This window comes from Heterodontus francisci, chromosome 7, assembly GCF_036365525.1.
Source record: "Heterodontus francisci isolate sHetFra1 chromosome 7, sHetFra1.hap1, whole genome shotgun sequence".
Taxonomy (NCBI): domain Eukaryota; kingdom Metazoa; phylum Chordata; class Chondrichthyes; order Heterodontiformes; family Heterodontidae; genus Heterodontus; species Heterodontus francisci.
This window is the reverse complement of record NC_090377.1, coordinates 68,731,146-68,753,544: the sequence shown is the minus strand read 5'-3', so window position 1 is coordinate 68,753,544 and position 22,399 is coordinate 68,731,146. Positions and strand designations below refer to the sequence as shown.

The window sequence follows — 22,399 nt, the reverse complement described above, 5'->3', positions numbered from 1 at the left end:
TGGAGTTACTCCAACCAGTCGGGTTGTTGTTATCTCCGGAGCTACTCCGACCAAGTGGTACATTGCTCCTGTTAGAGTTATAACTGCAGTTCCCCCTTCAGAGCTGCGCCACTTTGGGAAGAGGCAAGCTTTGAGAAATGGAAAACTTCCGACAGTTTGTAGGGTTTCTGGTGGCCGCAGCGTTGCTGGGGACTCTCTCGGTCGTGTTTGTTTTGACTTGGGTGCTCCAGTGGAGAGGGGGATTGGCATGGGACCTGGGACTGCTTGAATTTAACTGGCATCCAGTCCTCAGTACCGTAGGATTCATCGTCATTAATGGATTCGGTATGTATAAGTCTCCACTCTTAGGGCTTAGTACCTGAGCCATACCGCTAGTATCTTTTTAAATTATAGATAGAGTGCTGGGCTGAATAATATAAACTGGGTAGCGACAGGGAGCAGATTTACTTGCTTCACACATCGCAATAAAATTGTTTATCGCGTCCCTTAGCGAAGCACGACGGTGTGTCCGAACTTTGAGGTCGATCGGCTCTTTGTCATAGAGCAAATACATTTCACTAAATATACTGTAACTTGTTCGGATCTTATTCTGTGATCCCATGATTTCATGTCAACGTCTCTGCGTTGTAAAATTGTGCAATTAAACTAGTGACATTATTTTGCCTTGTATCTAAATGAATGTTCGATCTTTAAAGGTTGAGCGATGTGAGTGAAGACGACAGATTATGGCAGCAATATCAATAGGCATCCTGCCTGGTTATCTCCCATTAGCTCACCATAGTTTAAAACTTTGATAAGCGGTAAAGCTTAAAACTTTGGTATTTCATCTATTTTGTGACTGTCAGTTTCAGGTGTTATAAAGATTTTCCTTTTGAGAAAAATATGCAGAGGTTAAGTAGTTGCTGAACATAAACAGTTGAACAGTAAGTGTAAAATTATCAAAACCGTTTTCCATCATTATAAATACCCATGTCACTTCAAAAATAGTAAACACAAAGTCAACTTATTGCAAATTAAGGTTAACACTTCTCAGGAGGAATTTGTACTTCCTTTACCTTCGTGTACATAGTAATCATCTTTTCTATATCAGAATTGAGACTTGATAAATGTATAACTAAATTCAATCATTTTTGTTTGGATAGGAGTCAGACATTTACACGTTTTCACTTGAATCAAATCTTACTATACTTAACCACTAAATAGGGTTTCATACATTACAGTCTTGTGCTTTGAACCAATGCTGGCCAACAGCAATAAAACCAATTTATTTCCAAATATCAGTTCCTGTTAATGGAGAAAAACCCTTCCAAAACCTGCTCTGATAATTATTTCAAGCAGAGGTGAAAGCCTGTCTTTCCATTCCTATATTTTCAACCAAATAATATGACTAATAAAGTAAAGATCCCTGTTATGACCAGGTATAAAAGGGGTCTAGGGCTCCCTCTCAGCCTTCACCTGGTCTTACTGTAACAGGATTTAATTTTAAACACACCATTTTTTTAGCTTCCCCTTAATGAATCCTTGTTCGCTAACTTCCAAATATAAGGCAAGGAAACTAGCCAAACAGGTTTTCTTAGGTTTAAAGAAAAAAGGTAGAACTTTATTAAACTTCAACTCTAATTTAGTTAACGTTTACGGATACACGACGTGCCCACGCTAGCATACATATGCGATACACACATGCAGATAGAGATAGAAAAGAGCAGAGGACGTAAAGTGGAAATGTCTGAGGCAATATCTGAAGATGGTTTTGGTTTACTGTTCTTCAAACTCACTGTAAAGTCCTTGATTGTAGATAGGTCTTGCTTTTTGTTGGGGCCCAGTATTCTTCTTAAACCTTGTTCGATGTCAGAGACTTTTCTCTCTTGGAGTTCATATGTCCTCAGTGGGTCCAGAGCTTGTGAGAAAGAGATGGGAGCAGACAGGAGAGGTCTTCTCACTCCAGGAGCAAACAGTCTTTCTGAGTTCAAACTCTTTGTACAATTCAGAAAAACCCAGGTTGCCAAGCAGGTTAGTCATGTGATTAGCTGGTTTGCCCATGCCAGTTTGTGGATTCTCTTGTCTTAACCAACCCTGGAATGTCTTTCTTACACACAATACCTGGTGCTCAAAGTCCATTGTGGGTTAAATTGGAGCAGGGAATAGTCCCTTTGTCCCTCCAAGCACTGTCTGTTATGCAAATTTCTTTTCAAGCTACAGTTGATCTGTTTAACAAGTCATTTCCTCACTACAGCAACAGTTTAAAATCAAATGTTCATATGGTGAAATTTATATGCCTGATTCTTGGCAGGTGGGGGCCCGCCATGACAATCCCACATTGGACTATGATGATGGAAAATTAATGTTACTCTGAATTTACATACGGAAGTCAAAAATATTTTCATTTCTTTTAGGTCTAATTGTTTACAGGCTGCCCTGGACGTGGAACTTCAGTAAGCCTCTTATGAAGTACATTCATTTTGGCTTCAATATTGTGACATCTGTTCTTATGGTCATTTCACTCGTGGCAGTTTTTGATTTTCATAACTCCAAGAGGATCCCTAATATGTACAGTTTACACAGCTGGATTGGGTTGGCTGCTGTTATAATGCATGCTCTACAGGTAAGTGATGATTCAGCCTAAATGCATACTGCCTTGGAATGAAGCATGTGTAGTTATTGCACCATTTAACATTAAGTGAATAAACAAAGTGTGGAGATAAATTAAGCTTACAACAGAACCATAGAAGTTAGGGTACAGAAGGAGGCCTGACAGCTAATTATATCTGAGTTGGTCTTTGCTGGACCAATCTATAACTATTCCCATTCCCTTAGATCTATGTCTTGCTGTTTCAAATAGTTATCCAATTTTCTCTCATAAATATGAATGGTCTTTGCTTCCAATACTCCAAGTAGCAAAGTATTATATGCTTTATTTATTGATACAGCACTGAAACAGGCCCTTCGGCCCACCGAGTCTGTACCGACCATCAACCACCCATTTATACTAATCCTACATTAATCTCATTACCCTCTCACATTCCTACCTTCCCCGTACCACCTACCTACACTAGGGGCAATTTATAATGGCAATTTACCTATCAACCTGCAAGTCTTTGGCTGTGGGAGGAAACCAGAGCACCCGGCGGAAACCCACGCAGTCACAGGGAGAACTTGCAAACTCTGCACAGGCAGTACCCAGAATCAAACCCAGGTCGCTGGAACTGTGAGGCTGCAGTGCTAACCACTGCGCCGCCCAACAAACTCCAACAACTCCAATGTAAATAAAATTCTTTGAACCTCTTTGCTCACTCTCAGTGACAATTTTAAATTGACAATGCCTTGGTTCTGATTCCCTAATCAGAGAGAAATAGGGGTGAATTTTAACCACAAAAATGGGCAGATTTGGGTTGGACAGGACATTAAAGCATTAAAAATCTGAATCCCAACCCCAACCTGCCCGCTTTTGGTTTTAGCAGTGGGTGGGGTTGGGGATGGGGATCATTGGCAACCAACCTGCTCCCAGGAGGTGGGTTGGCACTTTAACTATTACAATGAGGCTGTATGCCTCATTTCTATGCACGATTTTGAATTCAACTCTGGATGAGCGGGTTTTCCAAGGCTTGGGAAACCTGGCAGCTGCAAGAAGGCAAGGACTGTTGGATCCAGGAGCCAAGTGCCAACAGTCCATAGTTGGACAACTCCCCCAACCTTTCCAATCTCCCCTGACCTCCCATTTGTACCCCCCGTCCCCGACTGAGGCCTCGGACCTCCCAATCCCTCCTTCAGGTTGGATCTCCCAAGATCAGACCCTCCCTCACCCGCCAGTCGGGATTTGGACTTACCTGTTCCTTCCGCCTCTTATTCAGGCTGACTTTTGGGTGGTAAACCTTCAGTGATGTCACATGCACAGCATGTGGGGAAATCCTGAGTACTGGGTTTCCTGCGTGCTCCTGCGCTCCCCCAGCACCCCCCCCCCCTCCACAACCCAGTCCCCCACTCCCGGTGGGTCAAAAAGTTAAAATTCCCCTGCACCCACTCCCCCCACCCTGCAATAGTCTTTCTACTAACTTTTTATCAAAACTCTTTATAATTTAATACAGGTCTTTAAAATAAGGTTTTGAAATGGTGGTACCAATATGGGACCAAAGAGGAAATCTTCTTGTAGAGGCAGAGGGCATGGGTGAGGATAATAAATGAGTATTTTGCAAAAGGAGATGATAATGTCAATGTAAATGTAAAGGACAAAGGAGTAGAGAAATTGGCTGCACTAGAAATTGATAAAGGGGAGGCACTTAAAGGTTGGCAATGCTCAAAGTAGAAAAGTCATTCTGTTGGAATGGGATGCATCCTAGGTTGCGGGTGGAAGTAGTAGTGGAAATAGCAGGGATTCTTGCCTCAATCTATCAATCCGTTTGGATATGGGAGTGATACCAGTGTGTTAGAGGGTTGTAAATGTTACACACCTAGAAGTAATATTATTGCTCTTTTTGATATATATTAGTGACCTAGATTGGGGTATGGGAGGGAGGCATGATTTTAAAATTTGCGGCTGACAAAAAATTTGAAAACATAGCAAGGAGTGAGGAGGATAGCAGACTTCAGGAGAACATGGGGAGACGGGTGAAATGAACAAATGCAAGCCAGGTGAAATTTAATGCAAAGATTGTGGGGGTGATGTATTTTGGAGGGAAGAATGAGGAGAAGCAATATAAGCTAAATGGTACAATTTTAAAGGGCGTGCAAAGCAACCTGGAAGTTCACAAACATAAATCTTTGAAGGTGGCAGGATAGGTTGTTAAGGATGTTTCAAAAACATACAAGATCCTTGGCTTTATAAATAGAGGCACAGAGTACAAAAGCAAGGGTTGTGCTAAACCTTTTATAAAGTGATAGTTAGGCCCCAGCTGGAGTATTGTGTCTAATTAAAGCACCACATTTTAGGAAGTATGTCGAGATCTTGGAAAGGATGCAGAGGAGATTTACTAGAATAATATTGGGATGAGGGACTTCAGTTACATGGAGAGATTAGAGAAGCTGGGATTGTTCTTCTTAGAGCAAAGAAGGATAACCAGGAAGTCCTGGTTAGAACACATCTGGAGTACTGTGTGCAGTTCTGGATACCACACCTTTTAGTAAGGATATATTGGCCTTGGAAAGAGCAAATCACAGATTCACCAGAATGTTATCTGGGCTTCAAGGATTAAATTGAGGAGTGATTACATAAACTAGGCTTTTATTTCCTGGAATATAATGGGTAAAGGTATGATTTGATTGAGTTTTTTTTAGGATTTTGAAAGGAATTGATAGGATGGACAGGGAGGGTTTTTCCACTGGTGGGGGAGTCTAGGACAAAGGGACATAACCTTAAAATCAGAGCCAGGCCATTCAAGAAAATGTGATGGGTGGTTGAAGTGTGGACACTCTCTCCCACAAAAAGCAGTAAGTGCCAGCTCAAGTCATAATTCTAATTCTGAGATTGATAGTCTTTTGCTCGCCAAGTGGGGTAGATGGTGTTAGGATACAGACCAGCTATGATTTCTTTGAATGGTGGAACAGTCTCGAAGGGCTGAAAGGCCTATTCCTCTTCCTATGTTCCTAATAGAGGTTTTCAAAATTATGAAGGGTTTTGATAGAGTAAATAAGGAGAAACTTCCCACGGCAGGAAGGCCAGTAACCAGAGGGTGCAGATTTAAGATAATTGGCACAAGAACAAGAAGGGAAATTAGGAGAATTCTTTTTATTTAGAGTTGTTATGATCTGGAATGCACTGCCTGCAAGGGTGAAGGAAGTGGATTCAATATAACTTACAAAAGGGAAAAAATGCAGGATTATATGGTAACAGCAGGGGAGTGGGACTAATTAGATAGTTCTTTCAAAGTGCTAGCACAGGCACAATAGGCTGAATGGCCTCCTTTTTGTGTTATTGGATTTTTATGAAATCTCCTCTTAGCCTTCTCTGTCCCAGTGGAAGTGGTCCCATTAATTCAAGTTTGGCCTCATAATTATAGTTTTCCATCCTTGGTGAATCTTCACTTTATGCTCCCTGTTTTAATGTTTCTCTTAGGTGCTACCTAAGACTGTAGACAGTACTTAACCTCATTTAACTTTGTAATTAATGGTGGTTAAACTAATGTCAGTCTTATCTCACTGGATTGTTAGAACAGTACAGTTCTTAATGGAAGTTCTTCTTTGGAGACTTAATCGTAACATTAATTCAGATCCAGCATCATTTGTGGTTTTGGTTTTATTTATAATACTGAAAAATGCTAGGACATAGATGCCACTTCAGTTTCATGTCATCACCAACTGACATGTGATGGTGTTTTTCTCTGCATCCCTGTGGGGTATAAATAACCCAGAAGAGCTCTCTATATAAATGAGAGCATTTCTTCAAGAAATAATGTGCTGGAATACTGTATAACCTTTTATTGTATTGATTCAAAGTTTGTTCTACAAATATGAACGTTAGGATGTTGGCATAACCCTTATTTGGCATCCAGTTTACACCAGAACAGCTGCTTCTTCTATTCACACACTGCCAACTAGTCTCAATGAGTGAGCCTTTGGCTTAGTAGGCCTACAAATCCTTCCTCTCCTCTAAGAGTGAAGATACAAAAACAACAACTAGCCTCAGTTATTCCTTTCTTCTTCAGTTGCTGTGCTAAGATCCTGAGTATGCACTTTCATAGAATTATAGAAGGTGGCAATTCATCCCTTTTGTGTCTGTGCTAGTGCTTGTACTGGAACTATCTTTAAAATGAGAAAATCAGTGAGAAAATATTGTATTCAGGAAAATTCGAAGTGAAAAAAAAAGGTTTTATTTTAAACATTGCTAAATCTCTAGAAAACAAGCAATGGGCTTAAAAAGTAAGTCAAGCCATGTGACAGTGCACAATGATTTAGACAGTTCATGGACTTTTTTTTAAAGAGACTTATCAGAATTTCACTAAAGCCCTTGATAGTAGTTGTTGTCATCCCCAAGCAACTTAATTGCAATTATGATAGGATAATAACAATTGTTGGAATTTATAGAATTATAGAATAGTCCAGCGTAGGAGGCCATTAGGCCCATTAAGTCTGTGCCACCTCTTTCAAAGAGCTATCCAGTTAGTCCCATTCACCTGCTCTTTCCCATAGTCCTGCAATTTTTTATCCTTCAAGTATTTACCCAATTCCTTTTCTGACAGCTATTATTGAATCTTTATCCAGGCAGTGCATTCCAAATCCTAACCATATGTTGCATGCAGAGAAAAGTTTTTCCTCCTGTCACCTCTGGTTCTTTTGCCGATCACCTTAAATCTTTGCCTCTGGTTATCAACCCTTCAGCCATTGGAAACAGTTTCTCTTTATTTATTCTATCTAAACCTTCATGATTTTAAACACCTCTATCAAATCTCCTCTTAGCCTTCTCTGTTCTAAGGAGAACAACCTCCAGCTTCTCCAGTCTGTCTACCTAACTGTAATCTCGCATCACTGGAACCATTCTAGTAAATCTCTTCTGTGCCCTCTCAAAAGCCAGCACATCCTTCCTAAAAGTGTATGGTTCAGAATTAGACAATACATCAGCCTTGGTTGAACTGGTGTCATGTATAGGTTTAGCATCACCTCCTGGCTTTTGTATTTTATGTCTCTATTTATAAAGCTCAGGATCCCATGTACTGCCTTGTCAACCTTTCCTTCCACCTTCAAAGATTTATGCATAAATAACCCCAGGTCTCCCTTCGCCCACAATTCCCACCTGACCCTCCACCACCACAACCCCCAAAACTGCACCACCTAGCACGTGTTGTCTCTCCTCATTCCTGCTACCAAAATGCATCACCATACATTTATGCACTGGAGAATAGTTATGATCTTGCTTGTTGTAAACAATGCCTTGTGTGATTTGAGTCAGCTTTAAAGACTTCAGTTATAAAAACAGAAAGTGTTTCTCTCTCCACAGATACTGCCAGATCTGCTGAGTATTTCCAGCACTTTCTGTTTTTATTTCAATTTTCCAGCATCTGCAGTATTTTGCTTTTATTAAAGGATCAGTCTTCAGGGAACATAGGAACAGGAGTAGGACATTTAGCCCCTTGAGTCTGATCCACAATTCAGTGAGATTATTGCTGTGACCTAACTCCATATACCCATGTTTGCCCCATTTTTTTTTTTATTCGTTCATGGGATGTGGGCGTCGCTGGCCAGGCCAGCATTTATTGCCCATCCCTAATTGCCCTTGAGAAGGTGGTGGTACAACTGAGTGGCTTGCTAGGCCATTTCAGAGGGCATGTAAGATTCAACCACATTGCTGTGGGTCTGGAGTCACATGTAGGCCAGACCAGGTAAGGACAGCAGATTTCCTTCCCTAAAGGACATTAGTGAACCAGATGGGTTTTTACAACAATCGACAATGGTTTCATGGCCATCATTAGACTAGCTTTTAATTCCAGATTTATTAATTGAATTCAAATTCCACCTTCTGCTGTGGTGGGATTTGAACCAATGTCCCCAGAGCAATACCCTGCATCTCTGAGTTACTAGTTCAGTGATAATACCACTACGCCACCGCCTCCCCCTTAATACCTTTGAAGAACAAAATCTACCAATCTCAGTTTTAAAATTGACAATTGATCAAGTATCAATTGCTATTTGCAGAAGGGAGTTCCGAACTTCTACAACCTTTGCATGAAGAAGTGTTTCCTAATTTCACTCCTAAAAGGTCTGATTCTAATTTTTTGACTGTCCCCTAGTCCTAGACTTACCAACTAGCGGAAATAGTTTCTCCCCAATCTACGCTATCTGTTCCCATTAATAGCTTGAAGACCTTGATCAAAGCACTGCTTAAAATTCTAAATTCCAGGGAATACAACCCTAGTTTGTTTAACCTCTCCTTGTAGCTTAACCCTTGGAGTTCAAATATCATTCTAGTAAATCTACACTGCATTCCCTCCAAGGCCAGTTACCCAGAGGTGTGGTGCCTAGAACTGCTCAAGTACTCCAGGCATGGTCTAATCAGGACTTTGTATAGCTTGAAGCATGACTTCTATCCTCTTCTGTTCTATTCCTCTAGATATAGAGACCAGCATTCTATTAGCTTTTTCCATCTTTTTTGTGCCTGTTCATGGCAATTTATTGATCTGTGTATCTGAAGCCCCAAGTCTATCTGGACTTCCACTGTTACTAACTTTTCACAATTTAGAAAGTACCCTGTTCTATCCTTTATAAGTCCAAAACAGGTGACCTCACAAGTGCCCACATTGAAATCCATTTGCCACAGTTTTGTCCAGTTACTTTATCAATATCTCTTTTTAATTTTACTCTTAAATCTACACTGCTTACAATATCACTTATCTTTCTGTCATTGGCAATTTTGGATATGTGGCTTTCTAATCCATCAACTAAGTCATTAATAAATCAGAGTGTGTTTTGCCAGGGCATGCGTAAACTCTGGCGTCATCAGAGTGTGTCTGCAGATTTGCCAGCTTGCCAGGATCAACTCGCACATGCACACGTTGACGTCAGCACATACAGTGAAGTCATCATGAGCACTGTGACCATTCGGGAAGGAGGAAGCATGTGGGAGGGGGAGAGAGGGGGAGAGAGAGAGAGAGCAAGTGGACAGGAGAGAGAGAGAGGAAATGGTGGGGGCAACTGGTGAGAGAAACGGTGAGTCCAGCTGGGAGGGAGGGACTGAGGGGACAAGTGGTGAGTCTAACCAGGAGGGAGCGGGGGGAGAAGGAGCTATTGGGAGTGGTGGATTGCACTTTTCAACTGACTTTCAGACTACAATGTGCACTGTGTGGAATTTGCGAATTCAGAGTTTATTCGCTTTCCTGTGTATGATTGAGTCAATGACGCTGCATGTGCGAGTAGTGCACCATCTAGTGGTTACATTGTCAACAAACACGTTCTTACCAAAATACATCACCCTCTGTGGGAAAGCAATCCATTCTCCACAAACTCACTACATAGAGATTTCTCCCATACTTGCTCCTCAGCCTTTTAGTAACAATTTAAAATTGATTACCCTCATCAGTGACCCCCTCCCCAACCATAAGAAATATTTTTTCCCTGTTCACTCTATAGAAACCTTTCAGAATTTTAAAAGTATCTATTAAGTCTCTACTTAGCTTTCTCTGCTCCACTGGGCATAATGTTTTATCCCAAGTCTCCCTTTATATGCAATTACCCAAATCTGAAATCATGCTGATGAAGGTACACTGCATGCTGTCTATGCCCTTTCATGACCTTACTGTAATTCTTTTGGGCCTCCTTATCTCGAGAGACAATGGATACGCGCCTGGAGGTGGTCAGTGGTTTGTGAAGCAGCGCCTGGAGTGGCTATAAAGGCCAATTCTGGAGTGACAGGCTCTTCCACAGGTGCTGCAGAGAAATTTGTTTGTTGGGGCTGTTGCACAGTTGGCTCTCCCCTTGCGCCTCTGTCTTTTAATAGGATGCTCAAAACAGCAAGTGCTCTAACTGTGGCCTATCCATTGCCTGGTACAAGTTCATCATAACCTCTCTGCTTTTGTATTCTATGTTGTTATTTATCAAACCAAAAAACTTGTTTTTTAATGGTTTATCTACTTCGAATCATAGAATGGTTTCCTTCTGTGCTGTAACCATTCAGCCTGCCGTGTCCACAGCAGCTCTCTACAAGAGTAACTCAGCTAGTCCTACTCCCCTGCCCTTTCCCGATGGCCCTGCAAATTTTTTTCTCCAGGTAATTATTCAATTCCCTTTTGAAAACCACGATTGAATCTGTCTGCACCACAATCTCAGGCAGTAAGTTCCAGATCCCAACGTAAAAAAGTTTTTCTTCCTGTTGCCTTTGGTTCTTTTGCCATTCACCTTAAATTGGTGTCCTTTAGTTCTCGACATTTCTACCAATGGGAACAATTTCTCCCTAACTATTCTGTCCAGGTTCTTCATGATCTTGAAAACCTCTATTAAATCTCTCCTCAACCTCCTCTTCTGCAAGAAAAACAGCCCAGCTTCTTCAATCTATTCAGATAACTGAAGTCCCTCATCCCTGGAACCATTCTCGTAAAATATTTTTCTGCGTCCTCTCTAATGCCTTCACAGCCTTTATAAAGGTTCACCATAACTTCCTCGCTTTTGTACTCTATGCCTATATTTATAAAGCCCAGGATCCCATTTGCCTTTTTAACCGCTTTCTCAGCCTGCCCTGCCACTTCCAGCATTTATGCACACATGCCGCTGGGTCCCTTTGGTCCTGCACTCGCTTTAGGGTTGTATCCTTTATTTTATATTGCCTCTCCCCATTCTTCCTACCAAAATGTATCACTTCATGCTTCTCTGCATTAAATTTCATCTGCCACTTGTCCGCCCATTCCACCAGCCTATATCTTCTTGACGTTCATCACTATCGTCCTTACAATTCACAATACTTCTAAGTTTTGTGTTTGCTGCAAATTGTGTCCTGTACACACAAGTCTAGGTCATTAAGATCGATCAAGAAAAGCATTGGTTCTAATATTGAACCCTGGGGACCCCCACTATATACTTTCTTCCAGTCTGAAAACAATCATTCATCACTACTCTCTGTTTCCTGTCACTCAGCCAACTTGATAACCATGCTGCCACTGTCCCTTTCATTCCATGGGCTTCAACTTTGCTGACAAGCCCGTTAAGTGTCATTTTATCAAACGCTTTTTGGAAGTCCACACACACCACATCAGCTACATTACCCTCACCAACTCTCTGTTAGCTCATTAAATAATTCAATCAAATTAGTTCAACACAATTTTCCCTTACCAAATCCATGCTGACTTTCCTTTGTCTAAGTGACTGTTAATTTTGTCCTAGATTATTGTTCTAAAAGCTTTCCCACCACTGAGGTTAAACTGACCAGCTTGTAGTTGCTGGGCTTATCCTTGCACCTTATTTTGAACAAGGGTGTAACATTTGCAATTCTCCAATCCCTTGTATGTAAGGAGGATTGGAAGATTATGGCTAGTGCCTCTACAATTTCCACCCTCACTTGCTAGGCCAGATCTATTCTCACTTTCTACCCTCCGCGTGCATTTGATCCTGTGCGGTGACTTATCAACTTTAGGTACAGCCAGCCTTTCTAATACCTCATCTTTATGAATTTTTAACCCATCTAGTGTCTCAACTACCTCCTCTTTTAATACGACTTTGGTAGCATCTTCCTTTGTAAAGTCAGTTGCAAAGTGGAGGAAAATGTAGCTGGTCTGATTAGTAAGTTTGCGGACGACACAAAGGTTGGTGGAGTTGCGGATAATGATGAGGATTGTCAGAGGATACAGCAGGATATAGATCGGTTGGAGACTTGGGCGGAGAAATAGCAGATGGAGTTTAATCCGGACAAATGTGAGGTAATGCATTTTGGAAGGTCTAATGCAGGTGGGAGGTATACAGTAAATGGCAGAACCCTTAGGAGTATTGACAGGCAGAGAGAACTGGGCGTACAGGTCCACAGGTCACTGAAAGTGGCAACGCAGGTGGATAAGGTAGTCAAGAAGGCATACGGCATGCTTGCCTTCATCGGTCGGGGCATAGAGTATAAAAATTGGCAAGTCATGTTGCAGCTGTACAGAACCTTAGTTAGGCCACACTTAGAATATTGCGTGCAATTCTGGTCGCCACACTACCAGAAGGACGTGCAGGCTTTGGAGAGGGTACAGAGGAGGTTTACTAGGATGTTGCCTGGTCTGGAGGGCATTAGCTATGAGGAGAGGTTGGAAAAACTCGGATTGTTTTCACTGGAACGACGGAGGTGGAGGGGCGACATGATAGAGGTTTACAAAGTTATGAGCGGCATGGACAGAGTGGATAGTCAGAAGCTTTTTCCCAGGGTGGAAGAGTCAGTTACTAGGGGACATAGGTTTAAGGTGCGAGGGGCAAAGTTTAGAGGGTATGTGTGAGGCAAGTTTTTTACACAGAGGGTGGTGAGTACCTGGAACTTGCTGCCAGGCGAGGTGGTGGAAGCAGATATGATAGCGACGTTTAAGAGACATCTTGACAAATATATGAATAGGAAGGGAATAGAGGGATATGGGCCCCGGAAGTGCAGAAGGTGTTAGTTTAGGCAGGCATCAAGATCGGCGCAGGCTTTGAGGGCTGAATGGCCTGTTCCTGTGCTGTACTGTTCTTTGTATTCATTTAGTACCTGAGTCGTGTCCTCTGCGTCATGTGTAAATCCCCTTTTTGATCCATGATTGGCCCTGCTCCTTTTTTCACCCTTTTAACATTTATGTGCCTATAGAAGACTTTTGGATTCCCTTTTATGTTAGCTGGCAGTCACTTCACATACTCTCTTTGCTGCTCTTATTTCTTTTTTCCCTTCCTCTCTGAACTTTCTTATGTTCAACTTGGTCCTCATTTGAATTATCAGCCTAACATCTGTCATGCACACCTTTTTTTTTTCTGCTTCATCTTACTTTATCTCTTCTGTCATTCAGGGAGCTTTGGCTTTGTCTTACCTTTCCCCCTCATGGGGAATGTACCTCAACTGTACCCGAACTATCTCCTCTTTAAAGGCAGCCCATTGTTCAATTACAGTTTTGTCTGCCAATCTTTCATTCCAATTTATCTAGGCCAGATCTATTCTCACCCCATTGAAATTGGTTCTCCCCAGTTAATTATTTTTACTCTGGATTGTTCTTTGTCCTTTTCCATAGCCAATCTAAACCTTATGATACTATGAGCACTGTCGCCTAAATGTTTCCCTACTGACACTTGATACACTTCCACCTCATTCCCAGAACCAGATCCAGCAATGCCTCTTGCCTCATTGGACTCAAAACGTACTGATGTAGAAAATTCTGCTGAACACACTTTAGAAACTCTTTCCCTTTACATTATTATTATCCCAGTCTGTATTAGGATAATTAAAGTCCCCCTTTATAACTACTCCAGAGTTTTGCATCTATCTTTAATTCCCTTGCAAATTTGTTCCTCTGTATCTTTCCCACTAATTGGTGGCCTATACAATACACCCTCTGGTTGGCTCGATGGGCCATATGGTCTTCTCCTGCTCCTATTTATTGTTTTCTTGTGTTCAGTAGTGTAATGGTACCTCTATTGTTTGGCTCACTTTCAAGAAATTATATTTTGCAAACCCAAGTTTCTTTGTTCCTTCACACCCTTCAACCTTTTTTCATACAGTCCCATTGCTTGTTTTACCTCCCAAAATGCATAATTTCACTCTGATTTGCATTAAATTGCATCTGTCAATTGTTTGCCTGTTCCACTAATATATGTATGTCCTCTGGAATTCTTTTTCAGTCCTATGCACTGTTTTCTGAACACACTATATTTTTGTCAATGAATTTCCAATACTATGCCACCTATGCTTGAGTCCAAACCATCTATGTCTACATTATATTAGGATGATATATTGCGAGGGAGAACAAAAGTGGATCTAGTGCTGGCTGCTGAACTGCACTGCTTCCAACCCTTCTTTAATCCAAGCAACACCCATTAACTCTAACCTTTTGTTTCCAGCTTGTCGGACAATTTGCTGTCCACACTGGTTTGTAATTGTGTATACCATATTCAAGTTTTTCTTCTAATGTGCCTCTTGTGAATCATTTTATCAAATGCCTTTTGAAGATCTATATACATGACATTTTTTGCATTCCCTTTATCTGTAGAATCAGTAACTTAAAAAATGTCTATTAAATTTCTCAATTTAACAAGTCCACGCTGGCTGTGCTTGACAGTTGGTAACACTCTCACCTGAGTCACAAGGTTGTGGTTTCAAGTCCCGCTCAAGAGACTCGAGCATAAAAAAAAATCTAGGCTGACACTTCAGTGCAATACTGATGGGTCGGAAGTGCTGTCTTTTGCACGCAATGTTAAACTGAGGCCTGTCTGTTTTCTCAAACCTAAAAGATTCCATGGTGCTATTTTGAAGAAGAGCAGGGGAGTTATCCCCGATGTCTGAGCCAATATTTATCCCTCAATCATCATCCCTAAGACAGATTATCTGGTCACATTATCTCCTTGCTGTTTGTCGGAGCTTGCTGTGCACAAATAGGCTACCGCATTACCTACATTACAACAGTGACTACAGTTCAAAAACTACTCAATTGGTTGTAAAGTGCTTTGGGACATCCTGAAGTTTTAAAAAGCGCCATATAAATGCAAGTCTTTATTATCCTATGTACTCTAAATACTGACTAATTTTATTTGAATAAGGATGCTAAGAGTTTGCTCACAACTGTTTTAAACTAATGGTCTTTAGTTATCCAGTTTATCTCCCTCTTCCTCTTGAGCCAAGCTGTTACATTAGTTACCCTCCAATACCATAACACCATTTGGGTATCCAAGGAGGATTAAAAAAAATTGTTTTCACAGCATATGCTATCCCTTATTCTGACATTCTTCAGGAATCTTTAGGATTCATTCTTGGGATGTGAGTGTTGCTGGCAGGGCCATTTCCCATCCCTAATTGCCCTTGAACTGCTTGGCTTGCTAGACCATTTCAGAGGGCAGTAAAGACTGCACCACATTCCTGTGGATCTGGAGTCCCATGTAGGCCAGACTGGGTAAAGAGGGCAGATTTCCTCCCTTGAAGGACAATATAGTGAATCAGATGGTTTTTTCCGGCAATCTGGTAGTTGTTGTTATTAATGAGACTAGCGTTTTATTCCAGCTTTATTAATTTAATTTAAATTCCCCCAGCTGCTGTAGTGGGATTTGAACTCATTGGCTGAATTTTATTGGGGTACCGCGCTTCGCGGCGGCGACCTTTGAACTCAGCGGGGTGCCCGCATTCAGCAGCAGCAGCTGCCAAGGAGCCCCTGTGATATTTCACGCGGGGGCTCATTTAAATAGTGGGGGCGGAGCGCCTGCCCCCGATGACATGTGGGGTCTGCCGCTGTGTCCCCGGCAACGGCATCTGGTGCCACCACGCAGGCGCCGGATGCCATTTTTAAAGGGCTTTAAGCCCTTACAAATAATTTCAATGTTTAAAGGAAAAATATGGTTGAGTGTTATTAAACTTAAAAATAAGTGATGGAGGCCCTTCCCCAACCACTCCCCACCCCCCCCCCCCCCCCCATCCCCCCCATGGTCATTACCTGAACTTTCCCCCCCAACCTTCAATCTTTTGCCCTTCAACCTCTTCCCACCATCCCCACATCCAATTAAAATTGATTTTCCCGCTCCTCCATCCCTCCCACCCTGAAAATTCTATTGCTCCTCCCTCCCCACCAGGTTCTTGCCCGGAATTCCATGCGGAGTTCCGAAGGCACGCGGAGCACGAATGGCAGAGTAATATCAGTGTGGGACAGTCACCGCCCGCAGGTAAGTTTATTTGCATATATATATGAAGGGCTCGTGGGAGGCCGCAGTGAGGTGTGTTTCCCCTCCCCCCCCCCCCGCCGCCGGTAATATGCGGCGGGCCCTTGTCGACGTCGTGGGTTGAGGCGGGCCTCTCCCCTCATGATTTTACCGTACCCACCCCCCCCCCCACTCGCTGCCACAACTTGTGGCGTCGAGGGGCCAGTAAAATCCAGCCCCATGTCTCCAGTGCATTAGCCCCAGCCTCTGTAATGCTAGTCCAATAACATTACCACTATGCTAATGTCCCCCATTAGGGCCTGGTGACTTATCAATCTTGAATTATGCTAATATTTTTAAAACTGAATTATTTTCTAAAATGATCTGAAAATGTGTTTCTGTATTCTCACTTTTTTTTTAGAGATACAGCACTGAAACAGGCCCTTCGGCCCACCGAGTCTGTGCCGACCATCAACCACCCACTTATACTAATCCTACCCTAATTCCATATTCCTACCACATCCCCACCTGTTCCTATATTTCCCTACCACCTACCTATACTAGGGGCAATTTATAATGGCCAATTAACCTATCAACCTGCAAGTCTTTTGGCTGTGGGAGGAAACCGGAGCACCCGGAGGAAACCCACGCAGACACAGGGAGAACTTGCAAACTCCACACGGGCAGTACCCAGATTTGAACCCGGGTCGCTGGAGCTGTGAGGCTGCGGTGCTAACCACTGCGCCACTGTGCCGCCCTCTGTGATTTCTTCTTCTGTGATTTTTACAAACTAATGCAAATTATACTTTTAATACCTTTGCCATACATTCATCACCCTTAACCAGGTTCATCCCTTCATCCGAGTGGTCTGTTAAATTATTTTTTTCCATATTAATATACTTGTGAAAGTCCTTACTGTTTCCTTTTGTATTATCTGGTTTCCTTTTTCATATTCCCTCATAATCTTCCTTTTCATATACCCACTACAGTATTATATTCCTCTTGATTTTCTTCAATATTGTTAACCTGCATTTTATCTGGCTTCATAACTGCACATTAAACAGACAAATGTGACCTTTTTATGAACCAAACATAATTAAAGAAATGTTTAGAAATCTTATATTTATAAATCTTAAAACGCGAAAGGCAGATGAATTCATCACTCAGCACATCAAAGCCCCCACACAATCTTATTGTGGGTCTTTTGACAGCTCAATCACAAGGCCACCTAACTACCGTGAGCATCTTAATTACCAATAAGGAACGCCATTTCCAACCACTTGCACATCTACATTCTCCTACCCACTCTACTCATGGGAACATGTGAGTGTGTGACTGGACCAGCAGCATCCCATCATAGGCAGTTGGAGGCTGTTGTTCGAACCCTTTTGCCCCATCCCTGGGAAAAAATACCCCCTACCCAACACTCCAGTACCCAAACCAGCTCATTGCTCCCACACATCACATTTAGGATAATATTGCCACTTCTATCCAGCTGCACCTCAACTGCCTTGCTTCTATCTATCTTGCTCTCATCTCCGCTGTGCTACAGACAGTCTTCAACTGGTACCTAACTCCTCCACAGTCTCTCATCTGGTATGCTTGTGGCATTTGGCCAATCTGGCTATCTACTTCCAGATATGGCCAAGTCCTCCCATTGCTCCAGAATCATTCTGGGAGATAAGAATGATCCAAAACTTCTTTGTCAGCCATAAACTACTTCCTCAGATCTTCCCACCCACAGCTTCTGTCTCTAGCACAAGATGTGGTGATTTTATGGTCTGCTCTCTCCAAAATTGATGCCACCTTAACTCCCCCTCCTTCCATTCTCCAGTTTCTCCCCTAAAGTCAGTGAACTAATTTCCTCCATGAAACCTAGGGTTTCTAATCGTCTCCCAATGACTCAGAACCAGTTTACTCAACTGTTTCCTCTTGGCCCCATGCTCAGGGATGTTCTCAGCCTTTCCCTATAATCTGATATTTTCTCTACCTTTTCAAAACTCTTGTCATTACACTATTCCAATGAAAATATTCTTTAGACCTTGCCACTAACTCAAACCATATCTCTAACCTTCTCTTTCTCCAACAACCTTGAATGCAACTCCCACCTCTCATAAAATTCCTTTGAATCACTCCAATCCATTTTCCAAGCCACATACAGCACCAAGACAGCTGTGGTCCATCACAGTGTCCCTTCTAACCTTTACCTCTTTGCTACCTCAAACATTGTCAATTGCTCCATCCTCCTCCACCATCTATCCTTTGGGGTTCATCTTTAGGCACCACTCTAACCTGTCTTAATTTCCACCTGTTTCAAAACAGCCATTAATGATGGCTATCTGAGATTTGCCCCCCACTTCCTTACATGCTATCGCTTAGTTATTCTTATGCACTAGGTCTTGTTTTCATGCATAAGCCAGCAATACCCACCTCTACTTCTCTGCCACCACTAAGTTATTGCTGTCCACAATCTTTGCTTCTCTAGCTTCAGATTCTTTCCTATCCCCATTTCATTTAATCAGAGGGGAGACAATGACACAGTAAATCAAACACTTGGTTGCTAACTTTAGAAAACTAAATGGGCAGTCATTCATTATTCTTTTGTTTGATGAGAACCTCAAGATCACTCAAGCTGTGATCTAATTTCTTTCTAGGGCTTTTGTACATAAATTTCATACACCAGAAACCTTGTAAGAAAAAGACTTACTCCTCCAGAAAGCTGCCTGTTTGTCTCATAAAGATCAGCCGGCTATGGAAAATATTGAACAGATTGTCATATAACAATAGAATAACTTCTTCTGTTACTTACAGATAATAATAGGAGTGTGCACTTTTCTGCTGACCTTCACTCCTACATTCATCAAGACATTTTACATGTCAATCCATGTCTTTGTTGGTCTTTTCATCTTTGGAATGTCAATTACTGCAGCTGAAATGGGAATAACTGAAAAACTTATTTTCACTCTGTAAGTATAATCTATTGTTAAACAAATTGTTTAGAAAATGCCACAAATAATTGAACATATACAATAATAGGGCATTTGATCTACGGGGCATGTGCCTGCAGAACAGATTTTCATTTTATCTCTTTTGGTCCAGTGGGAAAATACCATTTCTAATCAAAGTAAACTGTGGTATCATTTCTCAGTTATTTAACAGCTACAATATTTTCCAGTAAATATATATCAATCAGTACAAACAGTTCTGTTTTATCATGTTTCCATACACAACTTTGGACTTCAAGTCATCAGCAAAATTAGTCTCTCTTGCAAAACCTATCTGAAATGGTAATGTATAGGAATGATATCAATCACTACAACATCAGGATGATCTTGTTTACTGTAATGCTTCTATTGTCTATTCAACATCCAGCCTCACTCAAATTGAAAATGGAGGGGTTAGATATTATAGCCTAATTTCTTTAATCCATATTCTGTTCAGCATGCTTCAGATCGGAGCATAGGATAACGGAAATTACCCTTATATTCTTTAGATTTTGTGAAAGTCTAATAAGTACAAAAGTAATTTGTACTCTTTTTTTAAAATCCCTATCTCTTTGAGTATATTTTAGCTTTAACAATATTAATATAAATAAACTAACTACATGCATTAAATAAAATGCTGATTCTGCAATAAACATCTGAAAAATCAAGTTTGGAATAATCAAGTACTTTACATATTTTTAATATCAAGTGATAAGTGTAGAAAGAAGGAATCATTTTTGCATGTGCAGAATATCTCACCTAGGAAGGTTAATTTAAAAGCAAAATCTGTATTCTTGTCTATCTTTTGTGTGGGGGTGGGGAGAAGAGGGAGTGTAATTATATTCCTTGATTTCACATGCTGGTCTTTCAATTCAGTAAAGGCTATTCATCTTCTTCATATATTTAAGATATTATGATTTTTAAATGAATATACTAATAGTTTGAAAAATCTGCATTCCACATGTTGTAATGTCTGGCTGTTACAAATGAAAAGAAGCTTTTTTAAAAAAAAAAATCAATATTTGAAATACTATTCTTTCTGCTCTTTTGTCTCTTCCTCTCCCCTTCCCAGCACCATTTACTATTTGCTGACTTAAAGGAAAAGCATTTTATTTGCAACAGTTTATGAATGCAGAAGTGTATATAACGTAACGTCATCTCTTAAGATTTGTATGCTTTGAAAGGTTCGGAATCCTGAATTTGGATAATGATGTTTCTTTGAACATTTTTAGAATATGAGCAGAGATACTTCAGCAAGAAGAGAGTTGCCGCTATTATCACTATACTTTCCCATTTTCTTTTCCAGGCGGTCGGGTAGTAATATGACACTCCCATATTCTCAATCACCTCCTGAGGCTATATTAGTCAATACCCTGGGAGTTTTCATTTTACTCTTTGGAGGATGCATCTTGTGGATTGCCACACGTCCAGGGTGGAAGCGCCCTCCAGAACATATAAAAGAAAACATAGGCAGTGAAGAAGGATCAATTTTAAACAAAACAAACGTTTCTACTGAAACCAATATGGAACAAGTTCCTGAAAGCGCAGCAAGATTGAAACACCTTAACTTGGAAGATGCGGGCCAGAGATCAACATTCTAAGAAATGAATTACAATTTTCTCAAATTCTAGTATTGAATACTTTGAGTGTTAAACAATAGTCATTCCATTTTTTTCAGTGTTAAGTGAACATGAGCAACCAAAACATTATATCCATAGCAGGGTGCTTGGGAGTTTGCCTTTCTGGAGCAAAGAGGGAAATTCTGACCAAAAAGAAATGCTTTGTTGAGACACACCAACTAAATATATGTATTAAAATCTTCAGACTTATTGTTGCTTTATATATTCTTCGTTGTTAACATTTAGATTTTATTCTCAATGTAATTCTTTGTGGAGACATTTATGTAGTTATGAATGATCAAAATATTGCTGTATGAAATCACTGTTTTTTGTTATGTGTATATGTGTGTTTGAAATATACAATGAAAAAGATGCTTTTCACACTTCATGATGGAAGTCAAATACATTTATCAGATGCATTATTTAGGCACCACTTTAGAATTTACTATTAAACTATTGTATTCAGTATTAATTATGATGCACTGTAGACATTGGCTCGTTCTATCTACCTATATATTTATATACAAATAAAAATTAGTACATCTCCCTTGGTGTTATTTATGTTGAGTCAATTCCTTTATTTATATATTTCATTTCTACCCCTTTACCATTTTAAAGCTTAATGCACAAAATAGACCATATGGAGCTGTTAGCTGTAAATTGGAAATCATGGATTTTGGGAGCACTGAGAAATTGTGCTGCAATTTAGCAGCTCTGGGATGGAAGTCTTTGAATTTGTTGTGCAGTTGCTAGTGTGTGTGGGGGGGGGGGGGGAGGTGGGTGTTCTTTGCTGAGGGGAAGTGTAGTTTTAGTTTTTTAGTTTTAGAGATATAGCACTGAAACAAGCCCTTCAGCCCACCGAGTTTGTGCCAACCATCAACCACCCATTTATACTAATCCTACACTAATTCCATATTCCTACCACATCCCCACCTGTCCCTATATTTTCCTACCACCTACCTATACTAGGGGCAATTGCTAATGGCCAATTTACCTATCAACCTGCAAGTCTTTGGCATGTGGGAGGAAACCCACGCAGACACAGGGAGAACTTGCAAACTCCACACAGGCAGTACCCAGAATTGAACCCGGGTCGCTGGAGCTATGAGGCTGCGGTGCTAACCACTGCGCCACTGACATATCCTGTTTATGGTGCAGAGTGGGGGTGGAGAATCTCATGTTTAGCAGCAGTGGTTTGTAACTAAGGAATCTCTGTAAATATTGACTTTAGTGTGCAGTGATTGGTTCCTGAACATATCTCTCTCTCTCTCTCTCACATCGAGGAAAATATAAACATTGATTGCTAATTATCAACCAAATACAGGTGATTATTGAAGCTTTTGAAATTTAACAAATTTTTCCACTTGGAAAAATTGGATCTTGTTGCACCTGTTTTCCATGTGGGAAATGGGGGCACAAAGCTTCAATTTAGGGGAGCAAGCTCCTGCAACTGAACAGTATTGGGAATACATCCAACACCCTATTGGTTCAGGTGCTGTAGAGGCGTCCTTCACTGCTGCAAAAAACAGTTGTCAGGCCCTTTGAATGTGCTTGTAA

General features: G+C 41.0%; 1 protein-coding gene across 1 annotated transcript; it reads left to right on the top strand.

Annotated features, from left to right (window-relative positions):
* Positions 1-21,381, top strand: cybrd1 (cytochrome b reductase 1). The gene is made up of 4 exons (XM_068034550.1): positions 1-324; positions 2,394-2,602; positions 19,051-19,205; positions 20,530-21,381. Exons 1-4 carry the CDS (start codon positions 138-140, stop codon positions 20,822-20,824), a joined length of 846 nt encoding a protein of 281 aa, XP_067890651.1. The 5' UTR covers positions 1-137; the 3' UTR covers positions 20,825-21,381.
* The last annotated feature ends 1,018 nt before the right edge of the window (positions 21,382-22,399 follow it).

Excerpts from the sequence above, each read along its gene's own strand:
- cybrd1 (XM_068034550.1), top strand. The coding sequence starts at position 138 with ATGGAAAACTTCCGACAGTTTGTAGGGTTTCTGGTGGCCGCAGCGTTG. Across the intron at positions 2,603-19,050 it reads TTATAATGCATGCTCTACAG|ATAATAATAGGAGTGTGCAC; the intron begins GTAAGTGATGAT and ends TGTTACTTACAG. Across the intron at positions 19,206-20,529 it reads GAAAAACTTATTTTCACTCT|GCGGTCGGGTAGTAATATGA; the intron begins GTAAGTATAATC and ends TTTCTTTTCCAG.